The 21,302-nt window shown below is 45.1% G+C and overlaps 1 protein-coding gene across 1 annotated transcript in view; it reads right to left on the reverse strand.

The window, feature by feature from the left end:
* Positions 1-20,244, reverse strand: part of LOC141172079 (cell adhesion molecule CEACAM1-like) — a 34,972-nt gene extending 14,728 nt beyond the window's left edge. The window contains exons 1-5 of the mRNA XM_073655916.1: positions 20,076-20,244; positions 19,649-19,956; positions 8,869-9,144; positions 4,977-5,213; positions 2,253-2,579 (exon numbers count right to left, since the gene is read on the reverse strand). Coding sequence (XP_073512017.1) covers positions 2,253-2,579; positions 4,977-5,213; positions 8,869-9,144; positions 19,649-19,956; positions 20,076-20,146 — 1,219 coding nt within the window. The 5' untranslated portion in view covers positions 20,147-20,244. The remainder of the gene's footprint in view (positions 1-2,252; positions 2,580-4,976; positions 5,214-8,868; positions 9,145-19,648; positions 19,957-20,075) is intronic.
* Positions 20,245-21,302: the final 1,058 nt, after the last annotated feature.

Below are 21,302 nucleotides of genomic sequence, written 5' to 3' on the forward strand. Positions count from 1 at the left end.
GGACCTGGATGGGGCACATAGCCACAAGATGTGGACCTGGATGGGGCACATAGCCACAGGATGGGGACCTGGATGGGGCACATAGCCACAAGAGGGGACCTGGATGGGGCACATAGCCACAGGATGGGGACCTGGATGGGGCACATAGCCACAAGATGGGGACCTGGATGGGGCACATAGCCACAGGATGGGGACCTGGATGGGGCACAGAGCCTCAAGATGTGGACCTGGATGGGGCACAGAGCCTCAAGATGTGGACCTGGATGGGGCACAGAGCCTCAAGATGGGGACCTGGATGGGGCACAGAGCCTCAAGATGTGGACCTGGATGGGGCACAGAGCCACAAGAGGGGACCTGGATGGGGCACAGAGCCACAAGAGGGGACCTGGATGGGGCACAGAGCCTCAAGATGTGGACCTGGATGGGGCACATAGCCACAAGATGTGGACCTGGATGGGGCACATAGCCACAAGATGTGGACCTGGATGGGGCACATAGCCACAAGAGGGGACCTGGATGGGGCACATAGCCACAGGATGGGGACCTGGATGGGGCACAGAGCCTCAAGATGTGGACCTGGATGGGGCACATAGCCTCAAGATATGGACCTGGATGGGGCACATAGCCACAAGATGTGGACCTGGATGGGGCACATAGCCACAAGAGGGGACCTGGATGGGGCACATAGCCACAGGATGGGGACCTGGATGGGGCACAGAGCCTCAAGATGTGGGCCTGGATGGGGCACATAGCCTCAAGATGTGGACCTGGATGGGGCACATAGCCACAAGATGGGGACCTGGATGGGGCACAGAGCCACAAGATGGGGACCAGAGCCACAACATGGGGACCTGGATGGGGCACATAGCCACAAGATGGGGACCTGGATGGGGCACATAGCCACAACATGGGGACCTGGATGGGGCACATAGCCACAAGAGGGGACCTGGATGGGGCACATAGCCTCAAGATGTGGACCTGGATGGGGCACAGAGCCTCAAGATGTGGACCTGGATGGGGCACAGAGCCACAAGAGGGGACCTGGATGGGGCACATAGCCACAGGATGGGGACCTGGATGGGGCACAGAGCCTCAAGATGTGGACCTGGATGGGGCACATAGCCACAAGATGGGGACCTGGATGGGGCACAGAGCCACAAGATGGGGACCAGAGCCACAACATGGGGACCTGGATGGGGCACATAGCCACAAGATGGGGACCTGGATGGGGCACATAGCCACAACATGGGGACCTGGATGGGGCACATAGCCACAAGATGGGGACCTGGATGGGGCACATAGCCACAAGATGGGGACCTGGATGGGGAACATTGCCACAGGATGGGGACCTGGATGGGGCACATAGCCCCAAGATGGGGACCTGGATGAGGCACATTAGTACAAGATGGGCGCCAGGATGGGGAACATTGCCACAGGATGGGGACCTGGATGGGGCACATAGCCACAAGATGGGGACCTGGATGGGGCACAGAGCCACAAGATGGGGACCTGGATGGGGCACAGAGCCACAAGATGGGGACCAGAGCCACAAGATGGGGACCAGAGCCACAAGATGGGGACCTGCATGGGGAACATTGCCACAGGATGGGGACCTGGATGGGGCACATAGCCCCAAGATGGGGACCTGGATGAGGCACATTAGTACAAGATGGGCGCCAGGATGGGGAACGTTGCCACAGGATGGGGACCTGGATGGGGCACATAGCCACAGGATGGGGACCTGGATGGGGCACATTAGTACAAGATGGGGACTTGGATGGGGAACATTACTACAAGATGTTTTCCATTATTACTATATGATGCTAATTGTAAGACAATATTACTGTATGTGGCCAATTGGGGGAAATAAAATTGTAAAAAAAATAAAAAATAAAATAAAGCATGAAAAAATATTGGGCACTAAAAATGCTGTTTTATATGTAAACTAAAGTAAACACAAAAAAGTGCACGTTTATTATCGCCACATCCATAACGACCCAAGCCATAAAAAAATAAACACGGCAAAAATGTTCAAAAGGTGTATACAAAAAAAATGGTATCACTAAAAATGTCACATTGAACAAAGAATGCGGCCCCCCAAATTCAAATTTTTTCCATGTGCGGCCCATATACCCAGCCGAGTTTGAGACCCCTGCTCTAGATGAAGGACTTGTACAGGCTTTACAGCAGTAAAATGTTTTTAATTTGTGGAATAAGCATTATTCTTTACCCATTGAGTGAAGTTTACTTACCCCAAGGTTTAACATTGAGGGTGAAAGAGAAGTCCTGCTCACCCATAAAATTTTTCACGTTACATAAATATTGTCCAGAATCCATTTCAGTCACCCCAAAGATCTGGAGACTGGAAAAATGATCATTAGCGGTCACTATGAATTTCTTATTCTTTATAGGAATGGAGTCCCCTCCATAAAACCAAGAGAAATTAGCAGGGAGGACCTGAACTATGGGGCGATCTTGTGACCGGGATTCTGGCTGTAAATTCAGTGTCAGGACGGCAGTTTTTCCTTCTACTACATCTATTTCTGAATTCTTATCATGCTGTGGGCACTGGGGAGGCTCTGATGGTGGAGAAACAGAAAATATATGTTTATTAAGCACATATTATCCAACATTTTCAGGTATTTAAGATTTTGTGGATCACACAGAAAGATGGACAGGAGAGATGTATATTATGTGTGCTGCATTTCTTCCCCTCAAAGGGTTTATTTAGTATGCATATGGGTGGTTACCGTTTGGATCCCGGTCTGACCCAGCCAAACCAGATGTCATACTTTGCACTGATGAGGGGCAGTATCCCAAAACACAGTGTCTCCAAATTGAGATTCTGGTTCAGGTTTTTATCCTAAGTCATGTGACAAGGCTTGTAAGAGAGTCGATATTGACTTTTAGGATTGCTAGTTTCTATAGGTGGCACTAGAGTTCTAGTCCTCTTCCTCTCTGAAGAGACAATTTTCATATTTCCCAGAGCAGCATTGCGGCTTAAAAGTATCCTCACCCGGGCATGCCAGGCTTGACATATCACTGTCCGCAAGGAAAAATGTCACCCCTTGGATCCCAGTCAGACACCTCTCACCCAGCCAAACCAGATCTCACACATTGCACTGACGAGGGGCAATTCCCCCGAAACACAGGGTCTGCAAATTGAGATTCTAGTTCTGGCTTTTATCCTAAGTCGTGTGACAAGGCTCATTAGAGAGTTGATATTGACTTTTAGGATTGCTACTTCCTATAGGTGGCACTAGAATTCTAGTCCTCTTCCTCTCTGAAGAGACAATTTGCATATGGGTGGTGGCTCACATTATGGCTAGCCTTAAAGGGGAATTCTCAAGTTTGAAAATGATCCTGTGGCCCCCTGCTGCGCACAGGTGCCACAGGACCCAGGGTGCATGGACGGACTTCTCCGCAAGAGGCCCTCATTACATACAAACACCTCCACCCTTCCACCTCACACCACCAGAGGGAGCCCGTTAGGGATATATATATGGAGGGTGGAACCAGGCAGGTCAGTGTTTAGTGTGAGAGCGTGCTGACGCTGAGAGCAGCGAAGACGCAGCACGTCTGCTGCTGAGTTTTGAGGGCCCCGAATGTGGCCGAAGGCAAGAGGAGAAAGGAGAGAGGAGTTGAGGCGGCAGAGGAGCATCATAGGCTCACCCCGACATACAACAGGACACCGGGTCCGCGCCTACAGGGTCCTTTACACCCAGTAGGGATCACCGGCATACCAGGAGGACTACAAGTCCCTGGCTGACCAGAAGCTAGACCCACACAGGACCAGGAACCATGAATGCCCCGACGTCCAGGGATATTGGTTGCCAGCAGAAGGTCCTACTACCGAGCGACAGGTGACGGAACTGCACGACCCATAAGCTAGGCCCAGTTGCAGGCTGGCCAGGAGCATACAGGGAGGCAGACACGGACCAGGAGGCCTTATACCCGCTCACTAGGGAGAAGTCCTGAAGTGCACCCATCCTAGTGAGTACCCTGGACCGTACCTAAAATCCACACCAGTAAAGGTATTGAAGCAAATCCCCTGTCTCTGTCAGTTACTCCTGCTGCGCCATCAGCCTGCACTACAAGCCCCAGCATCACCACCCACCAAACTCCACACTGCCCCGGAGGCCCGCTCCACCTGTGGGGAGCAGAAACACCTCAGCTGCCATCCCATCACCCCCCAGAGGTCTGCAGCAGCGCTGGTAAACCTTACCAGATACCACAGGTGGCGTCACAAACTATTTACTTTATTTTTATTTTTCTATCCAAGTTACAAGCCCCTTTTTGGTTGACCGTCCTGGGCTACGGACCGGGCCAGCCACTGTGACATACCCCCCCCCCAGCATCCATAGGCCCGGCTGCCGACTACCCCATTGCCCTGGGGGCGCGTCAATCCCCTATCCTTGAGTTTACTATTGCTCGTGTCCGACTGCCGTGGCTCCCAGTAATCCTGATAACGGACTTCAAAGAGCCTCGGCTTAATGGAACAGAGGTCAATCTTGTGCATGGCTGCTCCATTTATTCAAATTGGAGTACTGAAGGTCATGAGAGCACAGCACTAGGCAAAATCTGGCACTCCCATTACGAATAAATGGAGCCTCATTGCTCATGATTGATCCTCGCTCCATAAACATGGGGTTCTTCAGAAACCCAGTTCTTGGGAACCCTAGGGTCCACGTCAAGTGATCAGAATGCTATAACCTATCCTGTGGATAAGAGATAACTTTCAAACTTCAGAATACCCCTTTAGTGTAAACCAGATATAAGCAGGAGCAGGAGAAACACAAATGGGGATAAAGTTACATAACTTTTTATGGTCCAAAATGGTGCCACTTTCTCCTATTCTGAAGAAATTCTATAGAAGTAAATAAGCGGAATATTGATTTACAATCAAAATGTTTTTGTGGCGTACATAGATCTTGCGTTATATTGAGTCCATTCAATGAGACATATCGATTTCTTACCGAATATTAATATACAGCTTGATCTTCTTTCCAGTTGTGTGCCACTACAGGTGAAATTGAACCCTTGGGTAATTTTAGGCACATTTACGAAAACTTTGCTGAACAATGTCACTTTTATATTCGGGTTATAGAAAATAGTCACATCCGCTTCAGGATTTCCTCCTGGCCAAGAACAGTTGAGGAATACTCCCCCTGTAGTGGGTTGGGAAGTACAGAGAATGTTGCCCTCTGGATACCCTGTAAGAGAAAATATAACTAATCATATCTAATTCTATTAATTATATTTTGGTAGAGCTCTGGGAAACAAGATGTTGCACTTTTTATGTCCCCACTTATGCACACATATAACTATTTAAAAAAATGTTTAATCAGAAAATGAACTATTGTTAAAGCAGGTTTTTGCGTTAACTTTTTTTTTGCATTTTTTTGTATTTTTTTCACAATCTGTATTAAACATCAAATAAAAAAAAATCTTGCAGTTTTCACACTGGCCACTGGGCTAACCCTATCCTTTGTATTGAAGCATCTAATGGGCATGTGCTAAGGTCATTATGAGGGGAGGGGGAGCAGGTGGAGCCATGTCAACGCCTATTGTGAGTGGCGAATACTTTGGTAACAGCTTTATATAGAGGTGGTACCTGTCATTGTAATCCTGCCTCTGCTGATAAGGAGTCTGCTGAAAAGTCTTCCGGAAAGGACTAGGAGTATGAGTCCAATGTAGCACTAGTCACCAGTGTGGAAATTGCAAGATTATCCATTGTGTTTTAAAATATAGTTTGTGATATGAAAAAGAAAATATTGGCAATTTTTTAAACATATGCAAAAAAAACTCCTGATTCAAACAATAGGTCATTTCTCGATAACACATTTCATTTCCTTCTTTTGCGTTTCTATAGAACCACAAAATCTTTGTTTTCATACAAGTGTCACTAGATTTGAATATCTTTTTTAGGTTTCTTATCTGTCCCACTGTTAGCATGTGTCCTAGTTCCTTTTTGCTCAATTTCTCCTTGTTAATTATTAATCCACATAGGCAAATGATATCCAGTCCATCAGTGTTTTATCTTCAGCAACAAAATGGACAGCTGTTTTCTTGCTACATAGGTCTTTCCCTTTCAGATCTTCTTAATTTGCAACCATGAGTGTTGAGTCATTAACGATCTGTAGGTTCTTGCATGTTACGCCGATCTTGAATTCTTGGGTGTCTTCTTCCAGCCCATCTTCACTCATAAATCAGTGTTGTGCCTTCCCAATGGAAATCTCATGGCGTAAAGAGGATGAATACTTTTGGCATAGTCCAGTCATTGCCGGTAGATATGAGGTTTCGGGAGACAGATTTGAAGAAAAGTTTTATGGAAACCACGCGTTTCGGAGTTGATCTAACTCCTTCATCAGGAGGTACCTGATGAAGGAGTTAGATCAACTCCGAAACGCGTTGTTTCGATAAAAACAAAATTCAAACCTGTTTCGGGACATCTCATATCTACTGGCAGCACCTGGACTATCCCACAAGTTGTTATCCTTACTCAGTGGTCTCTCTTCAGTTCTGGCACTTACGAGTCAAGAAACCAGTGGCCGGAGCCATTTACCATGGATCTACTCATATCCTCCCCAGTATTGTGCCTTATCTGCACAACCTAATCAGGTGAGCAATGTACAATCATTCTCTGAAACTTTCAGATCTACTAAACTACACAAGAAGCGCTTTTCTTTTCTCTTTTTCTTACAACGGATATCTCAGACAAAAACATTTATTGGAATCTGGCACTGGATTCTTCAACAGATTGTGCTATTCCATGCAACAAAAAATGGAAACCCCAACTTCTAGCAACCTGACCAAGGCCAAAAAAAGTCACCAACATCTAGTAAATAGAGACTTATAGTTTTGCAAAGTTCTCATGGTATATAAAGGAAAAAAACATTACAGGAGAGGCAGTCCAAAAAGAGGAAAATTTGATCCAGCACTTCAGATAAAATGTGAAGTTTATTCTATCAATAAAAACATAACTCAAAGGAAAATCCACCTCATCAAATGAGCAGTTATATCATCCAAGGAAAAAGTCCCAAGAAAAAGATTCAGGGTCCTGATTGACGCGTTTCGAAGTGATACTTCTTATTCATAACCTATCGTTAGAAACGTTAGAAACTTCAAAACGCATCAACCAGGACCCTGAATCTTTTTCTTGGGACTTTTTCCTCGGATGAGTTAACTGCTCATTTGATGATTTGGATTTTCCTTTGAATAATGTTTTCATTGATGGAATAAACTTTACTTTTTATCTGAAGTGCTGGATCAAATTCTCCTCTTTTTGGATTGCCTCTCCTTGGGTCTGGGATCCTGTGCTCTCGTGGATAGGTAAGCTGATCACATCTTCCATGTTTCTTGTTAAAAAACATTACAGTCACAGCAAGAAGGAGCCTAAACCATTAATACATATTGGCATTAATGGGATTTTCCACCCAGGGCAAACTTTCGGCCAACAGTGCAGCTTACAGAGCCCCAACAATGTGTAATATAAACACTGTTAGGATTCATCTCTTCTTGCCCTATCGAGCTGCCATTCTACCGTCATCATTGCTAACAGATGACGTCACTCCAGTGACGTGGGGGATGCCGTAAGGTAAGAGATCAGCGAGTCTTCCGTATACGGGACAGAGACTACTGACCAGGCCAATGGACTTGTCATGTGATGACCTCTAGATCTGGAAAGCAAAGCCGAATCCTGACAGTGGTCATATTATACACTTTTAGGACTTGGCAAGCTGCACTAAAAGTTTGAAGAAAGCTTTACGTCTGTGGAAAACCTCATTCATTTGTAACCTATTTTCAGCCTATTTATGCAACTATTCTACATATATATATATATATATAATAGAACCATAGAATGTTAGAGTTGGAAGGGACCTTCAGGGTCATCGTGTCCAACCCCCTGCTCAATGCAGGAGTCACTAAACCATCTCAGACAGATGTCTGTCCAGGCTCTGAAGACTTCCATTGAAGGAGAACTCACCATATCTCGTGACAGCCTGTTCCACTCATTGATCACCCTAACTGTCAAAAAGGGTTTTCTAATATCTAATCTGTATCTTCTCCCATTCAGTTTCATTCCATTTCTTCTCGTGTTTCCATGTGCAAATGAGAATACGGATGATCTCTGTACACTGTGACATCCCTTCAGATATTTGTAGACAGCTATTAAGTCTCCTCTTAGCCTTTTTTAATTGTAAGCTAAACATTTCCAGACCCTTTAACTGTTCCTCGTAGGACATAGTTTGCAGTCCGCTCACTATCCTGGTAGCTCTTCTCTGAACTTGCTCCAGTTTTTCAATGTCTTTTTTAAAATGTGCCCAGAACTGGACACAGTATTCCAGATAACGAATACATATAAAAACAAAAGATGGAGTTGGTAGGTGCCAGCCTACAGGTTACTGCCCAGTAAGCTAACAATATAAATGCAAAAAAAAAAGCAGGCAGCACACTATAGGAATTTCAAAAAAGTGAACAAACTTTTAATTTTTCATGTGTGCAATAAAGTAACATTTCGGCTCCAAAGAGCCTTTTTCAAAGGCTGTCTGCATAGCTTCCCATGGATGGGTGTCTCAGTCGGACCCACCCTGTCCTGCTCTGCCTTTATTCACATTGACGTCGTTTGAAACATGGGAAGGTTTTAATACTAGAGACAGGTTATGACTGTCCCAATGGGTACACCTTGTCATGGTGGGATGGATTTTATAATGTCTTGATCAAAATGGCGTAAACTAAGTACCCTATGTTATTTACATGTACTATTACTATTTACTTGCTGTAGGGTATATGCTCATTTTTTGTTTTCTTGGGTTTTATTTTTTACACAAGTAATAAAATGCAAAGGGAAATAGAGCACAAACTTACATGATACAGTCAAGCTCAGGGAGTTGCTGGTGCTGGTGCTGCTATGATAATGGATGGTGCAGGTGTAGGATCCATTGTTGGTCTCAGATATCGGTGTGAAGTCCAGGAATGATCCCCTGCAGGACACTCGGGGTTCAGAGCAGTTAATCTTCTGACTACCACGGTAGAAAGTGTAAGAAGTCACACTCTGGTTCCCCTTGTCACACTGGAGGGTCACCTTGGTGCCATTCATAAATATCTGGTCGGTAGATTTGAGAACTGGAGCTAAAAGAGAAGCTGCAGAAAAATTAAAAAAAAGTATAGAAAATTGAAAGTTGATTGACAAATACTGTCAAAAAAAGTAGATCAAAGTGAAGATAAAATAACATTACATAGGAATAACAGGTATATGAACCTCATAAAGGTGGGTACTTTTATGGTGTACATAACAAGCTGCCTCGGGTGGTATTGCCGACTCTCTCATGCCACCAACAACAGTGAAAATAGAAGAGTGGGGTTGACCCTGAAAGGACTGTGATTGGCTGCCGCGCTCAACAAACAACTTGTAAAATTGTAACTTTTTTCAGACAATCCCTTTAAATGTTGCTTAGATACATTGGATGGTTCGAGTACTGTGCCATAGTTTTCGTCCAAGGTTAGATTTTAGGCTTTTCTCTACATCCTTGACATTCACGTCTACACACTCTTCGCACAATTTGTCTACTCTACTGGGCAACATTCTCCAGAATGGACCTCAACTTTCCAGCTTTCTAGCAGAGCCTTTCTTCATTTTTCTGTAGCGGAGTGGCACCCAGTTCCTGCTTTATTCCAGCAGCATCTCCTCCATTTTAAAACCATCTTTGTCATGGAAAATTCCCTAGATTTACCATCCAAGAACCATGTGTATGTGAAAATTGCAAAGTCGTAGAACATTAAGGAGTTTGCTATTTGGACAACTCAAATAACCAGCGTCGTTCCAGCAACATCGGCTCCAGTTCTCCCTACCGGCTCTGCCTACCCGTCATCACAGCCCTGAGCAGAGTGCATGAAGGTCCTATTATATGGCTGAGAAGGTGAGCAATTATTATATAATGATTTACCTCTAGAGATGAGCGGATTATTCAAGTTTAAGTAAAATTTAATGAAATTCACTGTTTCATGCAAATTCTAAAACTTTGAGATTCAATTCGCAAGAAAAAAAACCCTTTGCCCGGCACCATTCCCCACACTGCTGAAGCACATTAGAGCAGCTAATGTCTTTTTGCATTGCCGTCAGGCCTCCCCATAATGCCCTGCAGCTAAGACATATAGCGGAGTATCACACCTTGTACAGTGGTGATCAGTACAGATGAGCGAACCTGAACCTGAACAGTGCGGGACTCTGAACACAGACTTCCCCTGAAAGTCAGTTTTATAGTTCAGTAGTTTGGAATGGAGAGAGATTTTCCATATCCAAACTTTGGGTCACCATTTATTTCCATATGGTTCAGGTTCTGGTTCAAGTTCGGGTACAGTTCTAGTATCCGAACTGAACTTTGGAGTAAAGTTCGGTTGAACCCAACGAACCCGAAATTCCACCGGTCCACACATCCCTAACTGATCAGTACCAGGGCCATCACAGATCAGCAGCTCCAAGGGGAGCACAATTTGTACGGCAGAGTCTAAGTCTCTTTCCTGTAGAGTGTTAGCTCTTATGGTCAGTGGGGTCCTCTCTCTCTCCTGTAGAGTGTAAGCTCTTATGATCAGTGGGGTTCTCTCTCTCCTGTAGAGTGTAAGCTCTTATGGTCAGTGGGGCCCTCTCTCTCTCTCCTGTAGAGTGTAAGCTCTTATGGTCAGTGGGGTCCTCTCTCTCCTGTAGAGTGTAAGCTCTTATTGTCAGTGGGGTCCTCTCTCTCTCCTGTAGGGTGTAAGCTCTTATGGTTAGTGGGGTCCTCTCTCTCCTGTAGAGTGTAAGCTCTTATGGTCAGTGGGGTTCTCTCTCTCCTATAGAGTGTAAGCTCTTATGATCAGCGGGGTCCTCTCTTTCCTGTAGAGCGTAAGCTCTTATGGTCAGTGGGGCCCTCTCTCTCCTGTAGAGTGGAAGCTCTTGTGGTCAGAGGGGTCCTTTCTCTCTCCTGTAGAGTGCAAGCTCTTATGATCAGCGGGGACCTCTCTCTCCTGTAGAGTGTAAGCTCTTATGGTCAGCAGTGTCCTCTCTCTCCTTTAGAGTGTCAGCTCATATGGTCAGCGGGGTCCTCTCTCTCTCCTGTAGAGCATAAGCTCTTATGGTCAGCGGGGTCCTCTCTCTCCTGTAAAGTGTAAGCTCTTATGGTCAGCAGGGTCCTCTCTCTCTCTCCTGTATAGTGTAATCTCTTATGGTCAGTGGGGTCCTCTCTCTCCTGTAGAGTGTAAGCTCTTATGGTCAGTGGGGTCCTCGTTCTCCTGTAGAGTGTAAGTTCTTATGGTTAATGTGATTCTTTCTCTCTGTCCTGTAGAGTGTAAGTTCTTATGGTCAGTGAGGTCCTATCTCTCTCTCCTGTAGAGTGTAAGCTCTTATGGTCAGTGGGGTCCTCTCTCTCCTGTAGAGTGTAAGCTCTTATGGTCAGTGGGGTCCTCGTTCTCCTGTAGAGTGTAAGCTCTTATGGTCAGTGGGCTCCTCTGTCTCCAGTAGAGTGTAAGCTCTTATGGTCAGTGTGGTCCTCTCTCTCTCTCCTGTAGAGCGTAAGCTCTTATGGTCAGTGTGGTCCTCTCTCTCTCTCCTGTAGAGCGTAAGCTCTTATGGTCAGTGGGGTCCTTGTACTCCTGTAGAGTGTAAGCTCTTATGGTCAGTGTGCTCCTCTCTCTCCTGTAGAGTGTAATCTCTTATGATCAGCGGGGTCCTCTCTCTCTCCTGTAGAGTGTAGGCTCTTATGGTCAGCAGTGTCCTCTCTCTCCTGTAGAGTGTAAGCTCATATGGTCAGTGGGGTCCTCTGTCTCTCCTGTAGAGCGTAAGCTCTTATGGTCAGCGGGGTCCTCTCTCTCCTGTAGAGTGTAAGCTCTTATGGTCAGTGGGGTCCTCTCTTTCTCTCCTGTAAAGCATAAGCTCTTATGGTCAGCGGGGACCTCTCTCTCGCTCCTGTAGAGTGTAAGCTCTTATGGTCAGTGGGGTCCTCGTTCTCCTGTAGAGTTTAAGTTCTTATGGTTAATGGGGATTCTTTCTCTCTCTCCTGTAGAGTGTAAGTTCTTATGGTCAATGGGGTCCTCTCTCTCTCTCTTGTAGAGTGTAAGCTCTTATGGTCAGTGGGGTCCTCTCTCTCCTGTAGAGTGTAAGCTCTTATGGTCAGTGGGGTCCTCTCTCTCCTGTAGAGTGTAAGCTTTTATGGTCAGTGGGGTCCTCTCTCTCCTGTAGAGTGAAAGCTGTTATGGTCACTGGGGTCCTCTCTCTCCTGTAGAGTGTAAGCTCTTTTGGTCAGTGGGGTCCTCGTTCTCCTGTTGAGTGTAAGCTCTTATGGTCAGTGGGCTCCTCTCTCTCCTGTAGAGTGTAAGCTCTTATGGTAAGTGGGGTCCTCGTTCTCCTGTAGGGTGTAAGCTCTTATGGTCAGCGGGTTCCTCTCTCTCCCCTGTAGAGTGTAAGCTCTTACGGTCAGTGGAGTCCTCTCTCTCTCCTGTAGAGTGTAAGCTCTTATAATCAGTGCGGTCCTCTCTCTCTCCTGTAGAGTGTAAGCTCTTATGTTCAGGGGGGCCTCTCTCTCTCCTGTAAAGTGTAAGCTCTTATAATCAACGGGTTCTCTCTCTCTCTCCTGTAAAGTGTAAGTTCTTATGGTTAGTGGGGTCCTCTCTCTTTCCCTCCTGTAGAGTGTAAGCTCTTATGGTCAGTGGGGTCCTATCTCTCTCTCCTGTAGAATGTAAGCTCTTATGGTCAGTCAGATCCTCTCTCTCCTGTAGAGTGTAAGCTGTTAAGGTCAGCAGGGTCCCCTCCCTCTCCTGTAGAGTGTAAGCTCTTATGGTCAGTGGGGTCCTCTCTCTCCTGTAGAGTGTAAGCTCTTATGGTCAGTGGGATCCTATCTCTCTCTCCTGTAGAATGTAAGCTCTTATGGTCAGCCAGGTCCTCTCTCTCTCTCCTGCAGAGTGTAAGCTCTTATGATCAGCGGGGTCCTCCCTCTCTCTCCTGTAGAGTGTAAGCTCTTATGGTCAGTAGGGTCCTCTCTCCCCTGTAGAATGTAAACTCTTTTGGTCAGTGGGGTCCTCTCTCCCCCGTAGAATGTAAGCTCTTGTGGTCAGTGAAGTCCTCTCTCCCCTATAGAGTGTAAGCTCTTAGGGTCATTGGGGTCCTCTCTCTCTCCTGTAGAGTGTAAGCTGTTATGGTCAGTGAAGTCCTCTCTCCCCTGTAGAGTGTAAGCTCTTATGGTCAGTGGGGTCCTCTCTCTCTCCTGTAGAGTGTAAGCTCTTATAATCAGCGGGGTCCTCTCTCTCTCCTGTATTGTGTAAGCTGTTATGGTCAGCGGGGTCCTCTCTCTCTCTTGTATAGTGTAAGCTCTTATGGTCAGTGGGTCCTCTCTCTCTCCTGTATAGTGTACGCTCTTATGGTCAGCGGTGTCCCTCTCCCTCCTGTAGAGTGTAAGCTCTTATGGTCAGTGGGGTTCTTTCTCTCCTGTAAAGTGTAAGCTCTTATGGTCAGCGGGGTCCTCTCTCTCTCTCCTGTAGCGTATAAGCTCTTATAGTCAGTGGGGTCCTCTCTCTCTCCTGTAGAGTGTAAGCTCTTATGGTCAGCGGAGTCCTCTCTCTCCTGTATATTGTAAGCTCTTATGGTCAGTGGGGTCCTCTCTCCCCTTTAGAGTGTAAGCTCTTATGGTCAGTGGGGTCCTTTCTCTCTCCTGTAGAGTGTAAGCTCTTATGGTCAGTGGGGTCCTCTTTCTCTCTCCTGTAGAGTGTAAGCTGTTATGGTCAGTGGGGTCCTCTCTCCCCTGTAGAGTGTAAGCTCTTATGGTCAGTGGGGTCCTCTCTCTCTCTCCTGTAGAGTGTAAGCTCTTATTATCAGTGAGGTCCTCTCTCTTTCCTGTAGAGTATAAGCTCTTATAGTCACCAGGGTCCTCTCTCTCCCCTGTAGAGTGTAAGCTCTTATGGTCAGTGGGGTCCTCTCTCTCTCCTGTAGAGTGTAAGTTCTTATGGTTAGTGGGATTCTTTCTCTCTCTCCTGTACAGTGTAAGCTCTTATGGTCAGCGGTGTCCTCTCTCTCTCCTGTAGAGTGTAAGCTCTTATGGTCAGCGGTGTCCTCTCTCTCTCTCCTCTAGAGTGTAAGCTCTTATGGTCAGTGGGGTCCTCTCTCCCCTGTAGAGTGTAAGCTCTTATGATCAGTGGGGTCCTCTCTCTCTCCTGTAGAGTGTAAGCTCTTATGGTCAGTGGATTTCTCTCTCTCCTGTAGAGTGTAAGCTCTTATGGTTAGCGGTGTCCTCTCTCTCTCCTGTAGAGTGTAAGCTCTGATGATCAGTGGGGTCCTCTCTCTCTCCTGTAGAGTGTAAGCTCTTATTGTCAGTTGATTCCTCTCTCTCCTGTAGAGTGTAAGCTCTTATGGTCAGCGGTGTCCTCTCTCTCTCCTGTAGAGTGTAAGCTCTTATGGTCAGCGGGGTCCTCTCTCTCTCCTGTAGAGTGTAAGCTCTTATGATCAGTGGGGTCCTCTCTCTCTCCTGTAGAGTGTAAGCTCTTATTGTCAGTTGATTCCTCTCTCTCCTGTAGAGTGTAAGCTCTTATGGTCAGCGGTGTCCTCTCTCTCTCCTGTAGAGTGTAAGCTCTTATGGTCAGCGGGGTCCTCTCTCTCTCCTGTAGAGTGTAAGCTCTTATGATCAGTGGGGTCCTCTCTCTCTCCTGTAGAGTGTAAGCTCTTATGGTCAGCGGGGTGCTCTCTCTCTCCTGTAGAGTGTAAGCTCTTATGATCAGCGGTGTCCTCTCTCTCTCCTGTAGAGTGTAAGCTCTTTTGGTCAGTGGGGTCCTCTCTCTCTCCTGTATAGTGTAAGCTCTTATGGTCAGTGGGGTTCTCTCTCTCTTCTGTAGAGTGTAAGCTCTTATGATCATCGGGGTCCTCTCTCTCCTGTAGAGTGTAAGCTCTTATGGTCAGTGGATTCCTCTCTCTCCTGTAGAGTGTAAGCTCTTATGGTCAGTGGGGTGCTCTCTCTCCCCTGTAGAGTGTAAGCTCTTATGGTCAGCGGTGTCCTCTCTCTCTCCTGTAGAGTGTAAGCTCTTATGGTCAGTGGGGTTCTCTCTCTCTTCTGTAGAGTGTAAGCTCTTATGATCATCGGGGTCCTTTATCTCCTGTAGAGTGTAAGCTCTTATGATCATCGGGGTCCTCTCTCTCCTGTAGAGTGTAAGCTCTTATGGTCAGTGGATTCCTCTCTCTCCTGTAGAGTGTAAGCTCTTATGGTCAGTGGGGTGCTCTCTCTCCCCTGTAGAGTGTAAGCTCTTATGGTCAGCGGTGTCCTCTCTCTCTCCTGTAGAGTGTAAGCTCTTATGGTCAGTGGGGTTCTCTCTCTCTTCTGTAGAGTGTAAGCTCTTATGGTCAGCGGGGTCCTCTCTCTCTCCTGTAGAGTGTAAGCTCTTATGATCAGTGGGGTCCTCTCTCTCTCCTGTAGAGTGTAAGCTCTTATGGTCAGTGGATTCCTCTCTCTCCTGTAGAGTGTAAGTTCTTATGGTCAATGGGGTCCTCTCTCTCTCTCTTGTAGAGTGTAAGCTCTTATGGTCAGTGGGGTCCTCTCTCTCCTGTAGAGTGTAAGCTCTTATGGTCAGTGTGGTCCTCTCTCTCCTGTAGAGTGTAAGCTTTTATGGTCAGTGGGGTCCTCTCTCTCCTGTAGAGTGAAAGCTGTTATGGTCACTGGGGTCCTCTCTCTCCTGTAGAGTGTAAGCTCTTTTGGTCAGTGGGGTCCTCGTTCTCCTGTTGAGTGTAAGCTCTTATGGTCAGTGGGCTCCTCTCTCTCCTGTAGAGTGTAAGCTCTTATGGTAAGTGGGGTCCTCGTTCTCCTGTAGGGTGTAAGCTCTTATGGTCAGCGGGTTCCTCTCTCTCCCCTGTAGAGTGTAAGCTCTTACGGTCAGTGGAGTCCTCTCTCTCTCCTGTAGAGTGTAAGCTCTTTTAATCAGTGCGGTCCTCTCTCTCTCCTGTACAGTGTAAGCTCTTATGTTCAGGGGGGCCTCTCTCTCTCCTGTAAAGTGTAAGCTCTTATAATCAACGGGTTCTCTCTCTCTCTCCTGTAAAGTGTAAGTTCTTATGGTTAGTGGGGTCCTCTCTCTTTCCCTCCTGTAGAGTGTAAGCTCTTATGGTCAGTGGGGTCCTATCTCTCTCTCCTGTAGAATGTAAGCTCTTATGGTCAGTCAGGTCCTCTCTCTCCTGTAGAGTGTAAGCTGTTAAGGTCAGCAGGGTCCTCTCCCTCTCCTGTAGAGTGTAAGCTCTTATGGTCAGTGGGGTCCTCTCTCTCCTGTAGAGTGTAAGCTCTTATGGTCAGTGGGATCCTATCTCTCTCTCCTGTAGAATGTAAGCTCTTATGGTCAGCCAGGTCCTCTCTCTCTCTCCTGCAGAGTGTAAGCTCTTATGATCAGCGGGGTCCTCTCTCTCTCTCCTGTAGAGTGTAAGCTCTTATGGTCAGTAGGGTCCTCTCTCCCCTGTAGAATGTAAACTCTTATGGTCAGTGGGGTCCTCTCTCCCCCGTAGAATGTAAGCTCTTATGGTCAGTGAAGTCCTCTCTCCCCTATAGAGTGTAAGCTCTTAGGGTCATTGGGGTCCTCTCTCTCTCCTGTAGAGTGTAAGCTGTTATGGTCAGTGAAGTCCTCTCTCCCCTGTAGAGTGTAAGCTCTTATGGTCAGTGGGGTACTCTCTCTCTCCTGTAGAGTGTAAGCTCTTATAATCAGCGGGGTCCTCTCTCTCTCCTGTATTGTGTAAGCTCTTATGGTCAGCGGGGTCCTCTCTCTCTCTTGTATAGTGTAAGCTCTTATGGTCAGTGGGTCCTCTCTCTCTCCTGTATAGTGTACGCTCTTATGGTCAGCGGTGTCCCTCTCCCTCCTGTAGAGTGTAAGCTCTTATGGTCAGTAGGGTCCTCTCTCCCCTGTAGAATGTAAACTCTTATGGTCAGTGGGGTCCTCTCTCCCCCGTAGAATGTAAGCTCTTATGGTCAGTGAAGTCCTCTCTCCCCTATAGAGTGTAAGCTCTTAGGGTCATTGGGGTCCTCTCTCTCTCCTGTAGAGTGTAAGCTGTTATGGTCAGTGAAGTCCTCTCTCTCCTGTAGAGTGTAAGCTCTTATGGTCAGTGGGGTCCTCTTTCTCTCTCCTGTAGAGTGTAAGCTCTTATGGTCAGTGGGGTCCTTTCTCTCTCCTGTAGAGTGTAAGCTCTTATGGTCAGTGGGGTCCTCTTTCTCTCTCCTGTAGAGTGTAAGCTGTTATGGTCAGTGGGGTCCTCTCTCCCCTGTAGAGTGTAAGCTCTTATGGTCAGCGGGGTCCTCTCTCTCTCTCCTGTAGCGTATAAGCTCTTATAGTCAGTGGGGTCCTCTCTCTCTCCTGTAGAGTGTAAGCTCTTATGGTCAGCGGAGTCCTCTCTCTCCTGTATATTGTAAGCTCTTATGGTCAGTGGGGTCCTCTCTCCCCTTTAGAGTGTAAGCTCTTATGGTCAGTGGGGTCCTTTCTCTCTCCTGTAGAGTGTAAGCTCTTATGGTCAGTGGGGTCCTCTTTCTCTCTCCTGTAGAGTGTAAGCTGTTATGGTCAGTGGGGTCCTCTCTCCCCTGTAGAGTGTAAGCTCTTATGGTCAGTGGGGTCCTCTCTCTCTCTCCTGTAGAGTGTAAGCTCTTATTATCAGTGAGGTCCTCTCTCTTTCCTGTAGAGTATAAGCTCTTATAGTTACCAGGGTCCTCTCTCTCCCCTGTAGAGTGTAAGCTCTTATGGTCAGTGGGGTCCTCTCTCTCTCCTGTAGAGTGTAAGTTCTTATGGTTAGTGGGATTCTTTCTCTCTCTCCTGTACAGTGTAAGCTCTTATGGTCAGCGGTGTCCTCTCTCTCTCCTGTAGAGTGTAAGCTCTTATGGTCAGCGGTGTCCTCTCTCTCTCTCCTCTAGAGTGTAAGCTCTTATGGTCAGTGGGGTCCTCTCTCCCCTGTAGAGTGTAAGCTCTTATGATCAGTGGGGTCCTCTCTCTCTCCTGTAGAGTGTAAGCTCTTATGGTCAGTGGATTTCTCTCTCTCCTGTAGAGTGTAAGCTCTTATGGTTAGCGGTGTCCTCTCTCTCTCCTGTAGAGTGTAAGCTCTGATGATCAGTGGGGTCCTCTCTCTCTCCTGTAGAGTGTAAGCTCTTATTGTCAGTTGATTCCTCTCTCTCCTGTAGAGTGTAAGCTCTTATGGTCAGCGGTGTCCTCTCTCTCTCCTGTAGAGTGTAAGCTCTTATGGTCAGCGGGGTCCTCTCTCTCTCCTGTAGAGTGTAAGCTCTTATGATCAGTGGGGTCCTCTCTCTCTCCTGTAGAGTGTAAGCTCTTATTGTCAGTTGATTCCTCTCTCTCCTGTAGAGTGTAAGCTCTTATGGTCAGCGGTGTCCTCTCTCTCTCCTGTAGAGTGTAAGCTCTTATGGTCAGCGGGGTCCTCTCTCTCTCCTGTAGAGTGTAAGCTCTTATGATCAGTGGGGTCCTCTCTCTCTCCTGTAGAGTGTAAGCTCTTATGGTCAGCGGGGTGCTCTCTCTCTCCTGTAGAGTGTAAGCTCTTATGATCAGCGGTGTCCTCTCTCTCTCCTGTAGAGTGTAAGCTCTTTTGGTCAGTGGGGTCCTCTCTCTCTCCTGTATAGTGTAAGCTCTTATGGTCAGTGGGGTTCTCTCTCTCTTCTGTAGAGTGTAAGCTCTTATGATCATCGGGGTCCTCTCTCTCCTGTAGAGTGTAAGCTCTTATGGTCAGTGGATTCCTCTCTCTCCTGTAGAGTGTAAGCTCTTATGGTCAGTGGGGTGCTCTCTCTCCCCTGTAGAGTGTAAGCTCTTATGGTCAGCGGTGTCCTCTCTCTCTCCTGTAGAGTGTAAGCTCTTATGGTCAGTGGGGTTCTCTCTCTCTTCTGTAGAGTGTAAGCTCTTATGATCATCGGGGTCCTTTATCTCCTGTAGAGTGTAAGCTCTTATGATCATCAGGGTCCTCTCTCTCCTGTAGAGTGTAAGCTCTTATGGTCAGTGGATTCCTCTCTCTCCTGTAGAGTGTAAGCTCTTATGGTCAGTGGGGTGCTCTCTCTCCCCTGTAGAGTGTAAGCTCTTATGGTCAGCGGTGTCCTCTCTCTCTCCTGTAGAGTGTAAGCTCTTATGGTCAGTGGGGTTCTCTCTCTCTTCTGTAGAGTGTAAGCTCTTATGGTCAGCGGGGTCCTCTCTCTCTCCTGTAGAGTGTAAGCTCTTATGATCAGTGGGGTCCTCTCTCTCTCCTGTAGAGTGTAAGCTCTTATGGTCAGTGGATTCCTCTCTCTCCTGTAGAGTGTAAGCTCTTATGGTCAGTGGGGTGCTCTCTCTCCCCTGTAGAGTGTAAACTCTTATGGTCAGCGGTGTCCTCTCTCTCTCCTGTAGAGGGTAGAGAGAGAGTGGAGAATATAAACTTTTCTAACCTATAGATAGTGGACAAATAAAAGCAATAATAACTGTGGGATCAGACATCAGAGCTGCAGTCTGCTATTATGGAGACACATAGGTCTGTATAGGAGCTCTATATAGATATAGGAGATCTGCCTGCAAATGTACAATAGCATAAAAATGCAAAAACAAAAGCACGTGCAAAAGTTATGGCACCCTGTCAATACTCATGTACAATTTTCTGTGCATATTCAGAATTGTTTATTTATGTATATTGTACATTGGTCATACTTACGGTATATATGAAGGTCATATTCTGCAGTCTTAAATGTGAATTGTTCCAAGTCTGCTACATCTACTGTATAGATTCCCTGGTCCTCATACGTGATCTCTTTCAGCTTCAGAGTACCATTAGAAAACAATTCACATCTTTCCTTGCACCAAGAGTTATAAGTTGGGTTTTCGTCTACAATGATAGCAATGATAACTTCACTTGATTTTTTCATTTTCCAGAAAAACAGAGAATTTGAGATCTCATCAGGTTTGAGATACACGGGTCCTCCAAGGGTCCCATTCACTACCGTAATCGGAGCAGATACAGAACCTGTAATAAGATGGCACAAAATGATAACAAAGTGACATAAACACGTTAAATTATATTCTACACAGCAGTCAGAACTAATATCCTCAAATTTATAAAAAAACAGTATTAGCAATACTTTCCTTCATGCCCCCGGTGCTGACCGAAGAGTAAAAATATAATAAAGCCAGGTAAAAGCCTTATGAAATCCATCCAGGTATTAGGTGATTGTCCTCGATAGGATGTGCAGGTTATTATACTGTATTAGGTCGCTTCATCTGCTGGGTTTACAATCTGTGGTTTATTTATTAACAGGTCGTGTTTGACACAATGAACAAAGACCTCCCTCCCAAAAACATGCATCATCGAGGTACAGACATGGGCGGCGGTTATGTTTATTTAATTATTTATTTATATATATATTTTTTTTGCAAGATGAGACTTTCCAACTTTTTTTTTGTTTTATTATTTTATTTATATTTATTTAATATTCATTTATTTATTTTTTGCAAGATGAGACTTTCTAACTTTTTTTTGTTTTATTATTTTATTTATATTTATTTATTATTTTATTTGTTTATTTTTTGCAAGATGAGACTTTCTAACTTTTTTTGTTTTATTATTTTATTTATATTTATTTATTTTTTTTTTTGCAAGATGAGACTTTCAAACTTGTTTTTGTTTTATTATTTTATTTATATTCATTTATTTATTTTTTGCAAGATGAGACTTTCTAACTTTTTTTTGTTTTATTATTTTATTTATATTTATTTATTTATTTTTTTGCAAGATGAGACTTTCAAACTTGTTTTTGTTTTATTATTTTATTTATATTTGTTTATTATTTATTTATTGCAAGATAAGTCTTTCTAACTTTTTTGTTTTATTATTTTATTTATATTTATTTATTATTTTATTTGTTTATTTTTTGCAAGATGAGACTTTCTAACTTTTTTTGTTTTATTATTTTATTTATATTTATTTTTTTTTTTTTTGCAAGATGAGACTTTCAAACTTGTTTTTGTTTTATTATTTTATTTATATTTGTTTATTATTTATTTATTGCAAGATAAGTCTTTCTAACTTTTTTGTTTTATTATTTTATTTATATTTATTTATTATTTTATTTGTTTATTTTTTGCAAGATGAGACTTTCTAACTTTTTTGTTTTATTATTTTATTTATAGTTCTTTATTATTTATTTATTTATTTTTTGCAAGATGAGTCTTTTTTTTGTTTTATTATTTTATTTATATTTATTTATTATTTATTTATTTTGCAAGATGAGACTTTCTAACTTTTTTTGTTTTATTATTTTATTTATATTTATTTATTTATTTTTTGCAAGATGAGACTTTCAAACTTTTTT

The sequence above is a fragment of the Phyllobates terribilis genome, unplaced genomic scaffold (assembly GCF_046119375.1).
Source record: "Phyllobates terribilis strain yellow unplaced genomic scaffold, ASM4611937v1 Scaffold_12__6_contigs__length_324123572, whole genome shotgun sequence".
In the NCBI taxonomy this organism is placed as follows: Eukaryota; Metazoa; Chordata; class Amphibia; order Anura; family Dendrobatidae; genus Phyllobates; species Phyllobates terribilis.